The 21821-nt window shown below is 41.2% G+C and overlaps 1 protein-coding gene across 9 annotated transcripts in view; it reads left to right on the top strand.

Annotated features, from left to right (window-relative positions):
- INPP4A (inositol polyphosphate-4-phosphatase type I A) overlaps positions 1-21821 on the top strand; it is a 70829-nt gene that overhangs the window by 9742 nt on the left and 39266 nt on the right. For 5 of the 9 annotated variants that reach the window (XM_061626902.1, XM_061626904.1, XM_061626907.1 and 2 more), the window contains exons 8-13: positions 1679-1769; positions 2394-2541; positions 9822-9952; positions 12050-12154; positions 12848-12956; positions 19398-19415. In XM_061626902.1, the coding sequence (XP_061482886.1) occupies positions 1679-1769; positions 2394-2541; positions 9822-9952; positions 12050-12154; positions 12848-12956; positions 19398-19415 (602 nt within the window). The remainder of the gene's footprint in view (positions 1-1678; positions 1770-2393; positions 2542-9821; positions 9953-12049; positions 12155-12847; positions 12957-19397; positions 19416-21821) is intronic. The other 4 variants (XM_061626903.1, XM_061626905.1, XM_061626910.1 and 1 more) reach the window with 1 other exon arrangement.

The following is a 21821-nucleotide window of genomic DNA, read 5'->3' on the forward strand; positions in this document are numbered from 1 at the left end:
TCCTGATTGCCAGTTCATATAATGTGGATGTTCATGTAAATCTGCAGTGCTTGCATGGAGGACTGCTTTGGATGCAGAAAAAAACATTGCGTGAACAGTTTTTAAAGTCAGGAATTCAAACTATGTTTTTCGTTATTTTTAAGGAGAGCAATCAGGGTTTTTTAAAATTTTGGTGTGGTCTAGACTTTGTTCAGATCAAATGAACCTTAGTTACCTTAGTTCACCTTAGTTAAGATTATTACATTTGTTTGTCACAATTATATCCTTTGTTTCTTCCAAGGAGTTCAACATAGTGAGGGTTCTCCCATTTATTCATTTTAAATAATTAGTGGTGTATGTGATAGGCTTGGCTGAATAATTCTAAATTGGGCAAAACCATCCATTGATTTGAATCTGAGTTTCACACATCCAGACCCACATGCTAGCCCAGGTGTGGCCAACATAGTGCCTTCCCAATGCTTTTTGGACTCCAACTCCCACCAGTGTCCATTTCTCCAGGTCAGAAAGGCCTGAGCTTTGGAGAGGAGCTGTTGCTTCAGCATGGAAGGAGCTGGCTGGGAGCTTGCATAGGAGCTGGAGGCGCCACCCTTTCTTGGCTCTCAGCCAGGCCCTCATCTAAGCAAGGGCTTCCGTGCTTCCCCCTTTTTCTGAGTAGTTTCACGTGCAGCTAGCTGTGTGCTTTAGCAGCAGCACTGGAACTCTGGCCTAGCCCCTGTTCTCTGCTTCTGTTGGGTCTATGGGATATCTGGATTCATAGGCAGGTAGATTGGCAGGAGGATCCTGTTCCCCTTACTCCTTTTCTGAGGAGACCTCACGGTCAAGGTCCAGGCAGGGCTAAAACCCGAAAATCAGTTCCAGCCAGCCTGGCCATTACTCAGGGGAGATGGAAGTTTTAGTTCAACAACATATGGAGGGCATCACAATGGCTATGCTTGCTTTAACTAGTTGATTTAATTATTACATTTTCCCTGGCCTTACTGCAAGAAGCTCAGAGGTGGTGTATGTGGTTCCTCCCCTTCATTTTATTCTTGCAATAAACTCTGCTAGGTAGGCTATCTGAGAGAAAGATTTACCCAAGGTCACTCCAGTGGACTTTCCCAGTGAGCCTGGGATTTGAATCTGGAGCTTCCTGGTCTAAAACCAACAGTCTTGCTGAGGGGTAGGGAACCTGTGGCTCTCCAGATGTCGTTGGACTCCCATCATGGGAGTTGTAGGCCAACAGCATCTGGAGTGTCACAGATTTCCCATTTGTGCTCTAGCTAGTAGACTATTCAATACATTCGCTCTTAAAGCATTGAAATATTGGAAGGTATATGAAAGTATGTCTTCTGAAATTTTCTTTCACGTAATTTAAAAAGCATGTGTCTTTTAGTTAGGTTTTTAGTCTTACAAAACCAGTGGCCATCACAAAGGAGAAATGTTAAAACTGAATCCTATAATAGATTATCACACTAACAGGAAACAGTATTAACCTACATCAATTGAGTTCTATCTTTTGATGCTGCAGCTGCATATAAAGTACTCATAAAGCGCTACACATTTATCTTATTAAATCAGATCTTGTTAAAAATGCCTGGAAAGTAAGCAATCATTTATAGCTCAGTCATGAGCATATTTTATAAAATACTGATAATGAAGTATTACATTTTGTGTATTTTACTGCTCACATTTTCTTCAGACTGTGCTGCCAGTTGATGAAAGTTTAACAGAATCTTTAGGAATCCGATCCAAATATGCTTCATTGCGGAAAGATGCATTGTTAAAATCTGGTAAGTAGCTACCAGTGCCCCTTAGGGATATTTCTATATCCCACACCTGAATGTTCCAGCAAATGACTTCCTAATCTTCAAATGTATGCTGAGTCATAGTCTTGACTGTATTAGAGTAGATGGATATGTCTGCATTAGTTTTAACTGATGTTTCATCTTGACAACATACGTAGGTGATGTTACTAAGGGTGAACTGCTCATCTGAGGTTCACATGCAGAATTTATTTTGCAAGCAGTACTGTCATATTTGCAATACTAAGCAGTAGTTTTTTCCTTAGATTGTGTGATCTGGATTCACCTCTTGTGAAGCTGGCAGGCATATGTGTGGTAACCCAAATATGCATTCGTGTGGCTATTCTAATATTTTATATGGGCATTTTAAAAACACATTATATAGAAAAATAATTCAAGAACCAGCCATCAATTTCTGCTTTTTGTTGTTGTGTGAATACATGTAGGGGGTTAACTAAGTGTAATATTGTTACATTTACTAAGTTTTGTATGTTTTGTATGTAATAGGCTGTTTGTGATCTCTGAGCCAGCTCATTAGTTAAGCTAACATAGAGGAATGGAACCTGCAGTCTCTGATGGCAAATTATATACTGAAGTGTTTCAATATTTTAGTGTTTGGCGGGGCCATTTGTCGGATGTATCGCTTCCCCACTACTGATGGGAACCATCTGCGGATCTTGGAGCAAATGGCAGAGAGCGTGCTCTCCCTACACATTCCCAGACAGTTTGTGAAACTGCTGCTTGAGGAAGATGCTGCCAGGTAAAACATCAACAACCACAACCAAAGCAGAGTAGATGCTAGTCTCTATTGCAATGCTTTATATCAATGCCTTTGAAATTGATGAGGAAGTAAGAAATCGTTGCAAGCAATGCAGCTTTGTCCTAACTGCTTGTCCAGTGTGGACACCTCACTGCTCTGTGTTTCTGACCTCTTCTGCTAGGAACTTCAAAGACTTGGGGCACAGACCCATTTCATGAACTTGCAAATTGAGGCTGACTTTCAGAGGACAGAAAAAACAACACCAAACTCTGGTTCATGCTGTCAGGGCTTATTTTGAACTATGAGGCGCCAACAGGATTTTCTTGACCCAGTACGCTGTCTGAGGATTAGGCCCTCTACAGATTAAGTTTGTCGGTGTGGCTGACAGGGCCAGCACTAGGCATAACTAGGCCCTTGGGCACCAGCCTGCCCTAGTCCTGAGGTGCCCACCCACCTGCCTCATCTACCTCTCTATTGCCTCACGTGAATGCCGTGCATGCTGTGTGCGCATGCCCACCATCAACCAAGATGGGCAGCATTCTCCCTAAGAGAAGCCTCTGCTGCCATGTTGGTTAATGGGAGGCATGCACGCACAGTGTGCACAGCATTCACAGCGATGGGAGAGGTAGGTGAGACATGCATGAGGGCTTATTGAAGCCCTCGACGCTGCCATGAATTGCAGAATGGGAGTGCTACCCTCTCACCCCAAGGAGAGGCCCCTTCAGGGACTCCTCTGGGCCACAGGGGCCCTCATCCAGAGCCCATCCTGACCACCCTCTGGCCCTGGTGGCTGGGGTCTCGCCAGCACTGCACTCTACAGCATGTCCAGCTCCTCTATAAGCAAAGTCATTTTAAAAAAAGTTTTCTTTTTAAAGGGTGGGGTGGGGAAGGCAGGAGATCTGGGACCCCATGCAAAAGATCCAGGGTTTGCCCTAACAGTGCCCCTGCAAGTGAACAATATGACAGCACTGTTTGAATGATACTCCATAGTGAATGCGCCATTCATTATTGAGGCATGCGGGTGTTTTCCAAAGCCACTTTGCTGAGATGACACAAGTGCAGGGTGGCACTGGTGGGGCAGACTTGCCGGGTGGGAGCTGTGCTTTACACCTCTTCCATGCCCACTGATTCTCCCTTGCAAATGGCTCTCCCCAAGCCCATTGTTCCCTCAGGTAGGTTTACTTGCTGGGGGATATTTGCAGTGAGAATCAGCAGACTGGGGAAGGATAAAGTGTCCCTTCCTATTCTCCCGGTGCCTCACATTTGCCTATATTAAGGAAAATAGCATAGACTGAGAAGCCTGTATTTTCCTTGTGAAATATACTTCTGTCCTTGGTTCCCTACAGATACTGTAGGGGCTCTTCCCTGACTGTTCTGGAATTTTTTTCCTTTCCTATTGAAGCAAAGTCTTTAGACTTGAGTGATCTAGCTTTGTGGTAGAGCAGCTAATGACTGATTGATTTGGATGCCTCTTTTGGTGAATGTTGCTTTTTTGCTCAGGTTCTCATTTATTTTCATTTTGCAAACATTTTACTTAATTCCCTGCTTTATATATATATAAATAAATAAATAAAGTAAAGATGAAAAATTGCCCCAAATAGATCAGCCTTGTCAAGCTGCTGGAATACAGTTTTTAAACCACGGTGTCTTTAGACCAGTGTCTTTCACTGTTGTGGCCATTTTGTATGAAATTTGGTGCAGAATTGCTTTCCATCTTGTGTTTCTGCTTTTCTTAGGCTCAGGAGGGCCAGTTCTTGACTAAAGGAAGAATTTTGCCAGATAGTAGAGATGCTAATTTCTAGATGTGAACACATTCATAATATCTTCCAGATATTTGATCTGAATAGTTTTTTTCCTAGGCTCTTAGTAATATATTCAATAGTTAAAGTAAAAGTTTTAATTCATTTCCTGTGTAGAGACTTCAGTTATTGGTTCATCTTGTATTTGATTTATTTTTGTTTATTTTTCATCAGTCTAATTGACCTCAAGTTAGAAGTCAGATTATATCATGGATTATTCTCAGCCTAATAAAAAAACTATTAGAGGATTCCCTTCTATCTCCTATGACTGAATGAGTGTATGACACTGTTCTTTAACCTTGGGTCCCCAGATGGTCTAGAGCTGCCATCGTCCCCAGCCAGCTTAGCTGCTGGTCAAGGGATCATGGGAGTGTATGATATTACCAGTCCAGTTGAAATAGGACTTTGTCAGTTTACAAACCATCGAATGACTTTTCTGTTTGTTTGTTGTCACTCCAACTGCTTTAGGTAGATACAAAGAGAATCTGGCTAGTTCAGGTAGACCCAGGATAAACTGAGTATACCAAGAGAGGTGCTGCTGTTGCTATTACATTATTCAGGTGCAGTTCTATAAAAAGCAATCTCAGACTTTGAGGTAAATCTTTAATGAGAAATGGTTCCCATGATCTTTTATTGTTTTGAAGCTCCTGGCATCAGGCAGCCTAGCTGGACAGTTTTTTTAAAAGGGTAATGAAACATTGTATTTGAAACTCTGATTTCTGTGTACTTTATCTGCTGTCCAGGTTGCTCAGATGCCACAGTGGTTAGTAGGACCTCAGTTTATTTGGAGGTCTGTGGATACCCAGCCCCTTTTCCAGTAGGTTTATATTGGATTAGGAAACTAAATTAGTCCTCGCCTAGATGAAGAATTCCCTGCAGGACAGTGCCAAGGTAAAATTGGTGGCACCTACACTAAAACTATAGGTAAGGGTCAATGTAGGTATCACTGGAAATTGACTTTGGAAATATCTGTTTCCATTACTCTGAAGAGAAGCCAATATCGCCTCTAAAACAGGCATGGACTATGTGGGTTGGGTATCCAGCTTAATCCTATAGTAAGTCATAGTCACTGCTGTATATTGGTCAAGTAGCATTTCCTGATTTTCTCCCTTACCTCTCCCTGCCTTTTAAAATTTTTTATCTTGTGCCAAAAGTCAGTTGGTAATACTTTCTACCTGTTGTTATCTTAGTCCTATTTAGGCATTCAATTACCCCACGTGATTAGAATTGTGTGAGGGAGAGGAGGAATGCCCTGGCTGGCCCTGCTGGTCAATCACATCCCCTGCCTCCTGGTGTCCTCCATTGTAAAAACCTGATTGTGCACGGTTTTAAATTGTGTGAGGAGCCTCAATAAGTACAGCAGACTCCTTGCTGCAGATCTTCTCCCTCCTATGCGTGTGCAGGATTGTTGGGCAGGATGCAGCACTGTGATGGTGGCAGTGGAACTAGTGAGCGTGCCCTTGCTATCTCCCTCTTGTTGTGGGAGGAAGAGAACTCCTGAATAGGACATCTTTTCTGTGAGTTTTGTGCAAGTATCTGTGAAATATTTCTTTTAAGGGTTGGAAAGGCATGACAGAGAAGCAAAACACCTCAAAAAGCATATTGTAGAGCTGGAAAAGGTTCAGAGAAGGGCAACCAAAATTATCAATGGGATGAAGCATTTGAGGCTTTTCAGTTTGGAGAAAAGGCAAATAAGGGGTGACATTATAGAAGTGTATAAAGTTATGTATGATATGGAGAAAGTGGACAGAGAAAAGTTTTTCTCCCTTTCTCATACCACTAGAACTCCTAGACACCCAACGAAGCTGAGTGTTGAGACAAAAAAAAAACCTTCTTCACACAGTGCATAGTTAAATTATGGCATTCATTCCCACAAGAGGCAGCGATGGCCACCAACTTGGATGGCTCTTGAAAAAAATTAGACAAATTCATGATGGCTATGCACTGCCTCCACCATCAGAGGGAGTATGCTTCTGAATGCCAGTTGCTGGAAACTGAAGGAAGGGACAGTGCTCTTGAACTCTTGCTTGCAGGCTTCCCACAGGTATCTGAATGGCCACTGTGTGAACAGGATGCTGAATTAGTTGGGTCACTGGCCTGATCCAACAGGCTCTTCTTATGTTCTTAACTCCTGACAGTGGGCTGGAAAAAGAGAGCAATGGCACAACCTAGGAATAAGGTTTTTGAAATGGGATCATACCTGGCTGCTCAATCAAAAAATCTGCTTATATTTCAGCAGCAGTATTTATTTATTAGATTTATATCCCACTGTTCCTCCTAGTAGGAGCCCAGGGTGACAGATGATAGTACCAAAAGTGGTGGTGGTGGTTGGTTGATTGGTTTATCCATCCATCCTGCTCTTCTTTCTATTCAAAGATTATGCCCATTTATGGGCATGTCTAGTGTAGAGGGCAACAAGGTACAATCACGTTCCCCATTCTAAACATAAGGAGAACATTTTGAGGGGAAAATGCCATTGCAGTTGGAGCTTAGTCTGCTATGCTTGCTAGAAAAAACTGCTTTTGGATACTGATAATGAGCAGTGGTCCTAATTCTTCAGTCTTTAAGGATTATTCATTTGCAATGTAGTAATATTTGCACCTCATAATTAGGGACACTGGTAGGACTGATGTATTGTAACCATGTCTCACAATCTGATCCTGCATGCAGAATTTCAGAAGGCTTAAGGGAGTTCATGTGCATTATAAGCTAAAGAGGAATTAAAGGAAAGAGAGAGAAAAAATGACTCAATATTTTGGAAGAAGGGAGGTTGCTGAGCTTGATAGAGCCACATGAGTGAGAAGTGATTTCTTCAAGCTCTTGACATCGAGCCCATTCACTCACATTTTCACCCCTCCAAAGAATGTGCCATTTAGAATAGCAAGCTTTGAATTGATTTACTTTCTACAGGCAGATTGCCATCAGATGTCCAGATTTTAATGTCTCATCTTCTCTCCCCCACCCCCATCTCTGCCCCAGTCATTTTTGGAATGGCAAAATACTGCTTACAGCTCACTCATTTTACTACAGTGGACCTTGCTGCTTTGTGATGGCTGATGCTCGCATGGCTGCTATAGGATCCTCTGTAAGGGAAGTTAGGCTGTCAGTCTGGCCTGTGTTACATGCCACTTTTAATCCTATTATAACCTGTATTACAAAATATCAGGCACATGATAGTTACTGATGTAACTTTTTCTTTGATGACAGCCCTTTTGATGGTGTGTAAATAATCTCTAGTTCTGCCCATTTCGGGGCAGTAATGACTATGCACAGTGCTGCTATCTTGTGCCTGACTATATGAACCTGCCACATGCTCCACATTTAATGCATGTGTCGCAGAAGTGAGCACAGTGTTGTCTCGTGGTTCTTTGAGCTTGTGTGCAATGTTCTGTGCTGGCTCATGTTGCCAATGCATTGCTACAGGTTGTGGCATTACATCATCACAAGTCTCCCCCATTGGATCCTGTACACTTATTTTTCAGTCAATGACTTGTACAGCTGCACTGTCAGCAGGTAACTTAGATCATGATGCATTCAATAGAGAATTGTTGTTATTATTATTATTAAATTTATGAATCACCTTTTACATTTGTCTCAAACATACCATAAAAATAGTTTTTAAAACAGTAAAAAAGCAACTAAAGACAAGTTTTAAATACAAAATGTGGACACCTAAGGCAGACCTTTTCATCCAGCTGGAAAATAAAACAATGATTTTTTGATAAGGATGTAATAATTAAGGAAGCATCAACACTGAATGTTTTCTGTTTCTAGAATTGAACTTTGAGGCATACATCGAATTTCCACACAAGAAATGGCACAATGCACCAAGTGCATTAGCATGAACTTGTAGTTGTGTTTGATGTAAGGTCAGCATAAGTATCAGCTGTGGTCATTTGTGCTGGTAATATAGCGCTCTGTATGACTGACATGTGAAACAGTGCTCCAACACATTTTTCAAAACCAAAACAAACAGAGAAAGGAAGCAGAAAATGGAGAGAAATAGTGCCCAGTCCTTTCCCTGCTAACTTTCCCACTCCAAAGTGTGTGCACAGACACTTCTCCCATGCGGTTTATTTATTTATTTATTTATTTATTTTCATTTCTAGACCGCCCATAGCTAATAGCTCTCTGGGCGGTATACAAAACGAGATTAAAATACAGTATAGAATAAAATCAGTAACAGAAAGGAACACATTAAACTAAAACATTAAACATAAAACATTGAACATTAAAATGCCTGGGAGTACAGCCAGGTCTTAACCTGGTGCCTAAAAGAAAGAACCGTAGGTGCCAGGCGTATTTCCTCCGGTAAGCTGTTCCATAATTCGGGGGCCACCACAGAAAAGGCCCTAGTTCTAGTAACAGTCCTCTGGGCAGCCTGGTGAGTTGGTACCCGGAGGAGGGCCTTAGATACTGAACGAAGTGAGCGGGTAGGTTCATAGCGGGAGAGGCGTTCCACAAGGTATTGCGGTCCCACACCGTGTAAGGCTTTATAGGTCAACACCAGCACCTTGAATCTAGCTCGGAAACAAATAGGTAGCCAGTGCAAGCGAGCCAGGACAGGTGTTATATGCGCAGACCGATTGGTCCTTGTCAACAGCCTGGCTGCCGCATTTTGCACTAGCTGAGGTTTCCAAACAGTCTTCAAGGGCAGCCCTACGTAGAGCGCATCACAGTAATCCAATCTAGAAGTTACCAGAGCATGGACAACAGAGGCAAGATCATCACTGAACCTGTGTTTGCAAGAGCACTCTTACACTTATGAGGGTGATAGGTTTTCATTACATAAAGTTCCTCATACAACTGAAAGCAAAGTTTGGAGGAGGTCACACAGATAAATGTCAATTCCTAAAGGTTGTTTCCAGTGGGGCCCTCCCACAAACAGAAGGAGTGCTTTGGTTTATGGTAGAACCTTTGATCTAGTGGACACATCTGCTAATGAAAGAGGAGGGGAGGCGATTTACGCCGACTGCTTGCCGCCCTCCATGCCATCTTTTATGCTGTTCTAGAAGCAATGCTCTGGAACAGATTTTTGTGTAGCTGAAAGGGAATCAGTAAAAGTTGCCTGCTCTCTGCTAATGGAAGAGGAGGCGTCCACTGGATCAGAAGCACAATTAAATTCATATCTGCAGTGCTGCACACTGAGACATTGCCTTTGACCTTTCTTGAGGTATTTACACACAGGTATTTGTAAAAAAACTTTTTTACAAATGGAGACTCACATAGTTTCACAGATATGAGGGGGAATCTTCCCTCCCAAACACTGGGGAAAACTGTTGTGGAGCTGATCTGCAACTCAATCAAGCTGAACTTTTAAACAATATAGAAACCAGCTCAAGATTAACTAATGTCTCAAGATGGCATTGCTGTGCTGGGAGAAGAGCCAAGTAATATGTACTGTTGAAGGCGGACTTTGATTTTGGTTTGTCATACCACTGATCTAATAGCATTTCACTGTCTTTTGTGGTGTTTTGGTAGGGTTTGTGAACTTGAAGAGCTGGGAGAGCTGTCCCCTTGCTGGGAAAGTCTTCGCCGGCAAATAGTTACTCAGTACCAAACAATTATTCTAACTTACCAGGAAAACCTCACAAATCTTCATCAGTACAAAGGTAACTGACACCCTCCTCCCAACCCCCCGCCGTAATACAGAATTCCATGCTTTCAACCATGTTTTATAATTATTTCTAAACACCTGCTATAATATCATTTGCCTCTCCTTTAGAGGAAAAAGAATTACATTATGGGCACAATCTACTTTCACCCCAGGTGCAGTGCCTGTGTGTGGAGGAACCTGTTAGCACTAACTGAAGTTCTCTTTCCCCCTACATGTGCCTGCATGCTTGCCTAGGCATATGCATGGGCAATAGATAGGAAGTAAGAAGGAATGAGAGGCTTGTGCATGCAGGACCAATCCTACCATTAGGCAGAGTGAGGCAACTGCCAACGGTGGCTGATGCTGGGGGGAAGCGGCAGCCTCTAGCTGTGCCTCCTGAGTCCCCCAGTCATTCCCCTTGGTTGCCATGCATCTCCTCCTCACTCCCCTAATCTGGGCTGCTGCCTCAGGTGTGGCAGAACACACTATCCCATCAGCATAACTGAAGTAGGATTCACCTCTCAGTCCAATTGGCTTCTGGATGCAAAATGAGGAGAACACCATCTTGTCCTTCACCCCAGGAAGCAAAATGTCTTGGACCAGCCTTGTGCACATGTCTCCCATAACCCCATCCAGTCTTCCTCTTCTATCCAGTCAAGTTACTAGAGGGAAGGTTAACTTGGAGATACAAGAGACTTCCCATTCCTTGAATGTATTTTTGTTTATAGAATTTTTACCTTGTGTTTTCATGCAAGCTCCAAGGCAGCTTACAATAATCAATCAAGGCTGTAAAATAACTGAAAAATGACATTGAAACCACAAGGAAAAATAACAACAGCAGGTAGGAGCAGCAGCAGCTGAAAAACAATTAAAAGGATCTTAAATACCATTAAGAGCACAACAGAAGAAGGACTTTGCCGGGTGCCTAAAACCTGAGATGTGCCCAGGAAAGGAGAAAACAGAACTCTGTTGAATCCTATTGGGATTTTCCACCTGTGATGCAAGTGGATTGTGTGTCTTAATTTTATTTCCATTCTCTTATCTGGGTTTTCAGCCACAGAATTCCGCTCTTTAAAAAATCAAAATCAAAAAGCTTGCCGCTAATGCCCTAGGTAGATGTTGTGGGACCAACCCCATCTGTTTCAACACAGTACTGTCTCACTTGCATAGGAAAGCAGGATGGGGTTCAGTTTTAACAGCAAAACAGTGGGGTGCTATACTTTCCCAACAGGCCCCTCTCTACAGTCCCCAGATGCATTTTGACAAGCCAATGCCACTTCTGGTGTTAGACCTTAACTGAAGAGAAAATCACTTGGGGAGGATTTTTTTTTCTTCACATAATGGCAAACTTTTCAGGAGTTATACTCAGGATCTTGCAAAGGGTTAAAAAAATCCCTATGTTTTGTAGTCCTATAGTGCTGTATGCACAGTCATCAAATAATGCTTGCTTTCTTCTGGCGATTTTTCTCCATCTTCATTCACGAAAGCAAACTAGATAGTATTTTCACTTTGGCAGTGTACAGCTGTAGTGTAGGCATATGAAATCTGTGGCCCTCCAAATGATGTTGGACTACAACTCCCAGCATCCCCGACCATTGGCCATGTTGGCTAGGGCTGATGGGAGTTGGGGGCCAAGAGTTCCCCATTCTTCCTATAGTGAAACTGAAAAGGCTTGGCTATAGATGCTTTAATCTTAGGTAGACATTTCCTAAGTATTTCAGGCTTGGAAAGCTTTGGGGGACAAAATGAAGATTATAATGAACAATGCAATTTTAAGCACCTGTCGATCTTTTGAGGGGTTGCACTAGGGGTCACCAATTGCTGGCTCCTGAACTAAAACTGGCTGTCTGAGAGGTGCCACCTGGGCACCAAGGGCAAAAGAAGGGTGTGGTGCCAGTGGCATCTGTGATAATCCAACAGGGCTACCTTGGAGGATGGGAGTCAACATATTGGCTCTTTACCCTGACATCATTTTCAGAGTGGCTTTCTAGGAGATCTCGTTGTCAGTACTGAAGTTTCTGAACTGCAGTTTTTCACCAGTTTTCTCTTTCTTGGTTGTTGCATTTTAGTGGATTAAGCTTGCCGAAATTACCTTCTTTATACATTTCCCCAGGTCCATCATTCAAAGCAAGTAGCCTGAAAGCTGATAAAAAGCTGGAATTTGTGCCCACGAATTTACACATACAGCGAATGAGAGTCCAGGATGATACAGGATCAGGTATCTTTTCTTGTTTGCATATCCTATAGATTCTGTGGAGAGGGAGTGTTCACAGTAGACATTTGCTAATTAGGAAGGTTGCTGTTCATTAGTATTAGTAAAAGAAGCTAGCGAAGATCTCTGAGACAAGAGTCAGGATTTGTCCTTGGTAGGAAAACTTGAACATCTGATAAATAGTTATGCTATTTGGCATTTTCCTAGATGGAGCTCTCCACAGATGTCTCTATCTATAGACTTCTGTGATCTTCCATCATATAAAACTACCATCATCTAATTCTCATCCAAGTGTATAATCCCTAGTAAACTGCAGCATCCTGTTAGGCATTTCCTTTTACCACGCCATGAAACTTACAATTTTTACAGTATAGTCCTTTGTGAACTTTTCATTCACTTTTTTGGAAGAAGGGACTCCATGTGTGCAAATGTGTGTAGTGCCAACATATTCTTTTACATAATTCAAACATTAAGACCTTGGAACTCCATGATTTTCATATTCCTGACATGCAACTGCAGGAATGCTGGTGCAGGCATGGATGCTGTCACAATGACTGGACATCTGCCCAGTGAGCGATCACACTTTTGGACCCTGCATGGGTTGAATTACATTTTTATAACATAAATTCTCAAATTCTAAGTCCAGATTATGAATGGCTTACCCTTTAAACCTCTCTCCCTCATTTTTGGTCTGTTTAGATCAAAACTATGATATTGTAACTATAGGAGCACCAGCAGCTCACTGTCAAGGCTTTAAATCTGGAGGCCTGCGAAAAAAGCTGCACAAATTTGAAGATGCAAAGAAACAGTAAGTAGAATGCCTCGTGATTGTATGCCTTTTTCTGTGGATCCAGTTTTGTAAAACAAATCTTATACCTTGTTTTTTATTGCGTCTACATATAGGAAGCATCACCCCAAAACCGCGAAGATTAGAGCCAGTTTATGGAAAGAGTTTGACAGAAGAAGGTTTTCCCCATTTTTTTCTGCCCAGTAATTTTACTTCAGCTCTAAGTAGATACTTAGATAGATATTTAATGAATGCTTAATAAGCTATTATGTATTTATTATAAGCATTAGCCTTTTCCGTACAGATGTGTGAAGATTCTGACTGTACGTGTAGATTCCTGCAGTCCCCATGTTGGACTTAGGCTGCTTTTGCAGAAGCAGATCAAAGGCTCAGAAATCTAGGGGCAGCTCCTGCTGGACTCCTGGAACTGATATATACCGCCACTTCCTGACAACAGCAGTTTTTTGGTGTGGTTTACTGTGGCTTCAGATAGCAGGACAAGGATGTGCTGGTATTGAGGAGGCAAAAGGAGCAGTTGGAGAGCCCATTGCCTTAATTGGCTACGTTTACACATCACTAAGCCATGGTTAGCATTGCCAGGGTGAACTGCACCAAGCCTTGGGCTCATGCCCTCTTCCCTCTCCCCATCTCCTCTGGTAAGGCTGCATAGAGCAGTCTAAAGCTTTGATTTCTGTTTTTGACCAGCTGCACTTAGGGATGGGCAACTCTGTCAATTTCAGTTTCTCTCTGTTTCTCATTTTCCCAGTCATTGAACTTAAGCTTGCCACATTTCTTTATCGTTTTGTAAAAAAAAAAAAAAAAAAAACTCACAAAAAATTACCAGCATTAAAGTTTGCATTTCTTCTCCTAATGTATGCCATTTTGCCTAATATGCAAAGTTTTGTAAGTAGTTTCCCCTGATATAATGCATTTTAATGTTATTTTTACTAATGTATGCATTTTTATGCTCATTCTCCACCCCCCATAGATGCATATTTGTAAACATTATTCAGTTGGAATATTACATTGCAAAATTTGGAGAAATGAGCATTTTGAAGGCAGTTTGGTTTGCTTATTATTTTGCGAAGAGCAGCTTAGGTGGGTTTGCATTCGGATGTGAACTAAACCAAATTTCCACCCCATACCTAACTGTAGTTTATCATGAAGTTTGAACACAGACAGACTGGGGTTAGTGTTAGCTATGGTTAGTAGCAACAAGCCAGTTTCAAGCCATGTGGCTGGCTTGTTGTTCATTAACCATAATTAGTATTAACCATTAACCACCGTTACAGGGTTTGGACATAATGCGAAACTGTGGTTAATCTAAAATGGAAGATGTTGGTGCCCTCCTTATGGCTGCATTAGGGGAGGGGACTGGGGATCATGAGAGCCTGAGACTCACTGTGTCTTGTCCTCATGGGTTAGAGCAGGGATAACCAACATGGTGTCCTTCAGAAGTGGTTGGACTACAACTCCCATTAGCCCCAGTCAGCATGGCCACTGGTCAGGGATGATGAAAATTGTAGTCTCAACATCTGGAGGGCACTGTATTGGTACAACTAGTATAGCATTACTTGTGAATCCGGCCATTGTGTAATCAGCTGGAGACAAATACTGATATTTTTTCTACCCATTCCCATGTTAGAGTACCTGATTTTTTTAAAAAATGCTATGTTTATACTGGCATTTTTGTGTGTTTTTACCCCCAGTATATTTAGGGAACATATCGTGATAAAGTCTAGGAAATTGGTCTTAAACCTGTCTCCTAATTTTGCAATCTGAATGCTTTTTAAAGATATTTAATCATTGACTTTTCCCAGTCTGCAGGCAGAGTCTGCAGGCAGTTGGGTACATGGCTAAACTAATTTTCCTAGCTTCTATCTCTCAGTAATTTCCTTACAGCCTTTTCTGTAGTGGCCCCCGAATTGTGGAATAGCCTCCCCGAAGAAATACACCTGGCGCCGACGCTTCTATCTTTTCGGCGCCAGGTTAAGACCTGGCTATGCTCCCAGGCATTTTAAAGCGTTTAATGTTACAATTTTAAATCTCTTTGTTTCAGTTTATTTATTGTGATATTTTGTATTTCTGTACTTTTAATCTTTTGTACACCGCCCAGAGAGCTATTCGCTATGGGCGGTTTAAAAATGAAATTAAATAAATTAAATAAATAAATAAATAAATAAAAGCTGGCACGAACCATTCTGGAGAACATGCTGAAACAATGAGACTCCTATTCTTGCCCTTTTAGCTATGATTTTAGGTTCCGGGAAAAGGAACCTTCTGTGAAAAAAAATCTCTTATAGTAAACTGATTGACCTTGTCTGGCGTTCCTAATACATATTTTCTTACTGGAGAGCAGAAACGTAGCGGTTTCTTTCTGTGTAACTGCAGGAATGGCTTTGGGGAAACGCTCTCTGGATTCCACGCACATTAGCTGATTTGCACAGACGTGCAGGAGCGATTTACACTTCTGTTTTATGTGTTTTCGCTATAACATTTAAAATATGGGGTGTAGATCTTAGTCTGTTGGTGAGGTGCATGATTCCCATATGGAATCGCATGCAAACTGGCATACTGGAATTGTCATAGTTCTGACAATTCTGCTGACTGCTCCCTGACTACGCTATACAACAAAAGGTTACGTTTATACATTGATTTATACCTGAAGAAAAGGGGTACTGGCAGAATGTTAAAACACATCTTTATAGAGGCTGTTGAAGGAGTCAGAAATGTTTCTGATGCAGCCTGGAGATGCTGATTCCATAGTGGTTGTCTTGTGGTCCTCGTAGTCACAACCAGGAAAGGGGAGGGAACAACAACTGGATCACCACACCAGCCAGGAGGCCTGAATGACTGGATTCTGTGTTTGATTAATTCATTCATTAAGTGTATGCCCTGCCTTTCCTCCTGAAGGAGCCATGGGCAGCAAATAAATAGCTCTTTTAAAAGCATTCTAAAAACTGTTAAAGCATTCTGAAAAATAGTTAAAAGCATTGTCTCAATCAGTGATCTCAGGGCTGCCAGGAGCTTCCAGTGTCTTTCACCCATCAAATGCCTGGGTAAGCAGGAATATTTTTAACTTTCTCCTGAAAGTCAGTAATGAGGGAGACAGATGCACCTCACCAGAGAGGGCATTCCATAGACAGGGAACTTCCAGCATACAGGTCCTCTTACGGGTCAGTGCCAATGGGGAGCTCTTAGAGGCAACACTACCAACAAGCCTTGCTTGCTAATCATAGTCGGAGATGGTTGATACTGGGGAAAGTGCTCTTTTAGGTACTTGGGGCCCAAGCCATTTAGGGATTTATATGCTAGTTAGTACTAACACTGATGGCCAGTGCAGTATTTTTAGGACTGGAAACAAATGGTCCCATTGGGCTGCCCCACTTACCAGCCTAGCAGAAGCATTCTGCGCTAGTTGCACTCTCTGGATTGTCTTCAAGGGCAGCTTCACATGCAGCATGTTATAACTGTCCAGATGCAAGGTCACCAGAGCATGAACAACAGGCCAGGCTATCCCAGTGTAGGAAACTTGAAAGACTCTCTGCAGTTTCCATACTTTCTGGTTTCGGTAAACCAATAGCCCAGAAAGGTGCCATGTGCACACGAAGGATTCATTTTAAAAAATCCTTTTTGAGAGCTGCCCTCCTAGAAATCACTTTAAAAGTAACTTCACATAAGCATGCATCTAATAACAACCTGTACATGCATGTTCCCACTACCTGCTGTGTCTGTCAGACCCATGTTTTGATAATGGCTAGAACTGGCAAAGAACTGGCTACTGAGGCCTTAGAGGTGCATCAGTTTGGAGTTTTGAGATCACCACTGGTTCTGTGAACAGAGCAGGCATACGGTTTAGGTTAGGCTTTGGGTCACTTTTGTGCAGCACAGGTCTTACTGTGAAAATACTGTGGTCCGTCAGATGTCTGTACTCTATAGATTATGTTCAAGGTGTTTCGCATCTTTTTGTCACAAATCTTCAAACCCCACAGGTTTGTGCCTTAATGAAGATTTTTGTTCATGCATCATTTTTCTCTTTTGTGAATGTGAGGTCTATTCTGTCTCATCACTATTTGCCTGTTGTATTACTGTCAACAAAAACAAATATTTGCATGGAGGAAAATCTGTGGGAAAGGTCTAGGTAAAATGTTCTCTCTGTTGGTTTTAAGTTTTTCGCTCTCACTGTCAAATCAGGTATAGTCTCTCATAAGCAAATGATGGTTCAGTAAAGAGAATGATTCTTCCTATGAGCTCTGTTAACATTTAGTAGGTCAGAATTAGGCCAAAGTTGAAGGTCCTTATCCTTAATTTATTTTAGCTTTTTAGTGTGTTAAGCACTCCTTATCGTATTATAGCTAACAATAAAACCCACCTCTTCCAGGCACACCCCAAATTTAAATTCTCTGTTGGAAAGGGTTTGCTTAAAGAGATCAAAGTTCCATCTTCCCTTTGATTTATTTGTTTGTTTGTTTATGCTGTATAGGATATCAACTGCTGTTACTGTTGTGCCTATTGACATAGTGCTTCTGGAGTGCCAAGCACTTTAGTCTCTTACTATTTGCCATCACAACAGTCTATGTGAGAAGCCCTTCTTACATTCCCATTTTATATATGTGGGCATTTAAGCTTAGTGTGCGATCTGCTTGGGACCACCAATTTGTCCATAACTGAAGAGGGATTTGTACTCAGAGATTCAAGGTCCAAGCTGCGCTTCTTATCCTGAGGTCTATATTCCTCCCCACCCGCCTAAATGTTTGACGGAAGTGGCAATGGCAATATCTCTTAACCACGATGCTGTGCTACTGCCACTCATTTTGCCAGAATATTTGTTCATATTGTTTTCTGTTTCAATTCTGACTGCACCCTTTTAATGCAAAACATGAATTTGTGCTTTAGCAGGACAAAGTTAATCTCTCAGACCTCCTCTGTACTGGGAAACTGTTAATGATTTGCATTAATGGGACATGGTTAGAATTAAAACAGAAATAATTTGCACAACTTGCATATTCTGACATGACAGTCCAGTTAAAAGATCACTAAAAAACAGAGTGAGAATTGTACATCAAGCACAGAATATATCAGTTTTCCCTGTTAAAGATATATACTGATTTTTTTTAACGACTTCTTCCTGTGCAAATCATTTTGTTGAATATAATAAATCTCGGTCCAGATTCTTACTATTTTTCATCTTCTGTCACAATAATCCCATGAAAGTATACCTTCCCCGGGGACAACATGGGCATTGCAGTCCTCTAAAAACATTGCTGTCTCATATCCTTGTGCCAACATTGCATGAGTGGGGAATGGGTGGAAGGGAAGCAAAGCAGCTCATTGAACTTGCTTCGTCTCTTGTTTTCTCCTCCTCTGTGCCATCTCCATCCTTTCTTCCTGCCTGCTGGAATCCTCCTAGTCACAGCAAGGAGGGGGTGTTATGAGGTCTCCATAAAGGTTATGAATAGGAATGGGGAGAAATTTGGTTTGGTCATTTGCACTTCCCAAAACAACAACAATAACAACAACACGAATTAAACACAGCTGTCCTTTGAAATTTCATCTTCTAATATTGAGATGCAGTTCTCCAAACAAGTAATATGCACAAAAGTGTGTATATTAGGGTGAAGTGTGCATAAAAATGCAAATATGAAAAATGCATTGTATTAGCGGAAACTGCTTGCAAAAATGTGTGTGTGAGGAAAAATTGCATACATAAAATGTACATGAGAATATGCACTAACATGCTGATCAATTTTCATGAGGACTTTCTAAGGATAAAAATCACAAGCTGATGTGGAAACATGAACTGAACTTTAAGACAGGAAAAATGAGAAACTAGGATCAAGCCAAATTGTCATAATTGTCCATCCCTGGTTATTAAGCAGCCCTCACTTAGGTCAGGATTCAAAGAGTGAATTTAAGTGTTCTGAAGACCCTGGGCATGTCCAACCAGTGGGAGTCCCCCCCCTTTTTTTGCTCCCCCTTCCTCTTTGGATAAAAGACACTTGTGCCAGATCAGAATCTTCTTTGAAAGGTTCATTCAGTGACAAAACCAGTTTGCCATTTTATGTGGGGGGCTGATGATTGAGAAACATGAACCCCAACACCCCCTACCATCTGTGCAAAATAAATGTGTGGTTCTTTGGGTCCCAGCCCTAGATCTTTGGATGCTAAAGATATGCTGCCAAATTGAAGAGCTACTCACGCATTTTGCAGTCAAGAGTTCCTTGCGTAATGTGCAGCACCTATTGTGCTGATGCAACCAGAAATCTATGGAATGAGCTGCAAGTCATCTACCATTCCGCATTAGCTATCATTTTGTTTTGCTTACAATTTGATATGAACATACCTTACTGGAAAAATATTAAAACAATTAACATATTTATCTAATGTTGCTTTGCTTTGTTTTCTGCTTTTCATATTTGCTAACAAATAATGGCTAATTTTTCTTTGGTTTTATTTTTTTAGCAGTTATGAGGAATGTTGGTGAGTTTTCTGTTTCTGGGTTTGGGGACAGAGCTTTCTTCTTTTATTTTTTTAAAGTTGGTGTGTTAATGTACAGAGGTGCGTTTCCCCCACTTTAATACATGCCTTTGCTTTTGCTAATTTTGCTTCATCAAATTAACGTGGTAGTTTACTGAGGTGCACTGTATGAATTAATTTGCCCTTGCAGTCTGCATTATTCTCCTTGTTAATGAACAGCAAACACTTACAGACCAATTTGATTGCTAGAACAGTGGGAGGCAATTTAATTGGAATGCTCCAACTTGCTTAAATAACTGGTTTTTGTTAGAAACTGAAAATACTATGAGTCTTTTCCTTGTTACTAGAGTTTAAATATCTCAACTATGTGTGACACGTGTCCTCACTAAACCATTGCCCACAAACAACAATTTTTTTTAAAAAAAGTAAATCCTGTAGATTTCCTCCTCAACACACTCTTCTGTATGCATCCACAAATATATGTAAATTGGTCAGGTGATTTGGGCTTTTTAACCCAATTCAATTTGCCAGGGAAGGATGATGGCTGTTGATTTGTGAGAATGATTGCAGAAAGCAGTTAGTTGCATGTGGACCTCACATCATCAAATAATTTATTTCCTCTCATTTTAGCAATAGATTTGCTTCCTTTCTTTTCATATGAGACTCACCAGAATAATGCTGCATGTACGTGGCTGCTATATCCTAATTCTGCATTGTATCTTCCCTATAGTGTAAGAAAAATAGTTGTTACTAACTCCAGATATTTTGATGTGACCATTGATATAGTGTATGGATCCTTAAATACCTGTCCCTATAGAAACAAGAAACACTGGCCTAAATCCAATATATAGTCAGGCATGCTAAAGCCATTTGGAATCAATGGATTTAATCATGCCTAATTATGTTGGATTCAGGCCTCTGTCCTTAAAATAAATGATCAAGAGAAAACCATACCTGACCCAGTTCTTATGATGGTTGTATTACATTCTGAGACCTAAGTCATCTCTTTAAACAGGTACTTTTACTCAGCGCCAAATGGCTTCCTAATTCTCATTACTTATACTTTTACTAAAACTTTCTTGAGTTTTAGTAAACATGTTCTTCCCCATCAGTGGTTTTTAAGATCTTTGTAAATATCTTTCAAAGATCAGACCTTAGATCCTTCAAATTTAGGAATTTAGACCCATTTGCTCTAACCAAATGATGTATGCAACAAGAGCCATATTCCCCAAAAGTGGTCTCCTTAAACAACCCTGGCTCCATTCTGAGTTGGAATTTCCTTCTGAAAACCTATGACGCTTTCAGAAGCAGTTTCCTACACACGTAACTGTTTTAAGAAAGAAAATTATGTAAATTTAGGCTCATGAACCCACACAATGGAACCCTCCTTTCAACTAGATGTTGTGTCAATAAAGTACTCTTTCTAACATTCTCGCTATATACATTCTTGCCGCCCTGGGCTCCTGCTGGGAGGAAGGGCAGGATATAAATCAAATAAATAAATAAATATAGCACAGGGGTGGGCAACCTGTGGCACTCCTAGATGTTGTTGGACTAAAACTCCCATCAGCCCCAGCCAGCATGGTCAGTGGATAGGAATTCTGGGAGCTGTAATCTCACAACATCCAGAGGGCCACAGGTAACCCACCTCTGCTCTAGAGATACCATTTGTCAGTGTAGGTAGTTAAACCGAAGAACAAGTTTTATTTGGTGATTATTAAAATATGCTGAACCAGTCAGAGATCAGAAAAGCCAAAAAAAGTCACACCTGCCATTTTTTCTTTAAAGGGAAGTGACATCTGTTATACCTTGAGCCAAACTTGCACAACTTTGTGACCCACTAAACCAAAAGTGCCCCATCAACGATATACGGTAGAGGAGTAGGGGTAAGAATAACATCCTGGTTTAGCTACCTGTTTGCGACTGCAAAAAACAGCGAGGCTTACAAGCAGGTGGCAAGCCATGCAGCACATGGCTGGTAAGCTGTGCTTGGTTTGGCTGGTCACAAGTTGTGCAGGTCTGGATTCATCTAAGCCAGAGTCCTCAAACTAGCAATGAAGACTGAGAATGTGGCCAAGTAAAGCTTTAGTATTCTGGGGAAAAGGTTTATGAGCAGAAATATATATATATATATATATTAATGTATGTGGTAGTAATAGTATTTTCTAAACTGTAAGCTACCTACAGGGTTTTGAAGCCTACGGGTAACATATAAATGTGAATACATAAATGTATGTTTAAGGCAAGGGACTAGACTACCGCTGAATCCTAACCCCACTTACCTGGAAGTAAACTCCATTGAATTCCATAGGACTGACCTCAGAGTAGATGATGGTCTGCATAGACACCATATATTTAAAACACATACCTTCCCCCAGTGAATCCTGGGAACTGTAGGTTTTAAAGGTG

This window comes from Rhineura floridana, chromosome 5 (genome assembly GCF_030035675.1).
Source record: "Rhineura floridana isolate rRhiFlo1 chromosome 5, rRhiFlo1.hap2, whole genome shotgun sequence".
Classification (NCBI taxonomy): domain Eukaryota; kingdom Metazoa; phylum Chordata; class Lepidosauria; order Squamata; family Rhineuridae; genus Rhineura; species Rhineura floridana.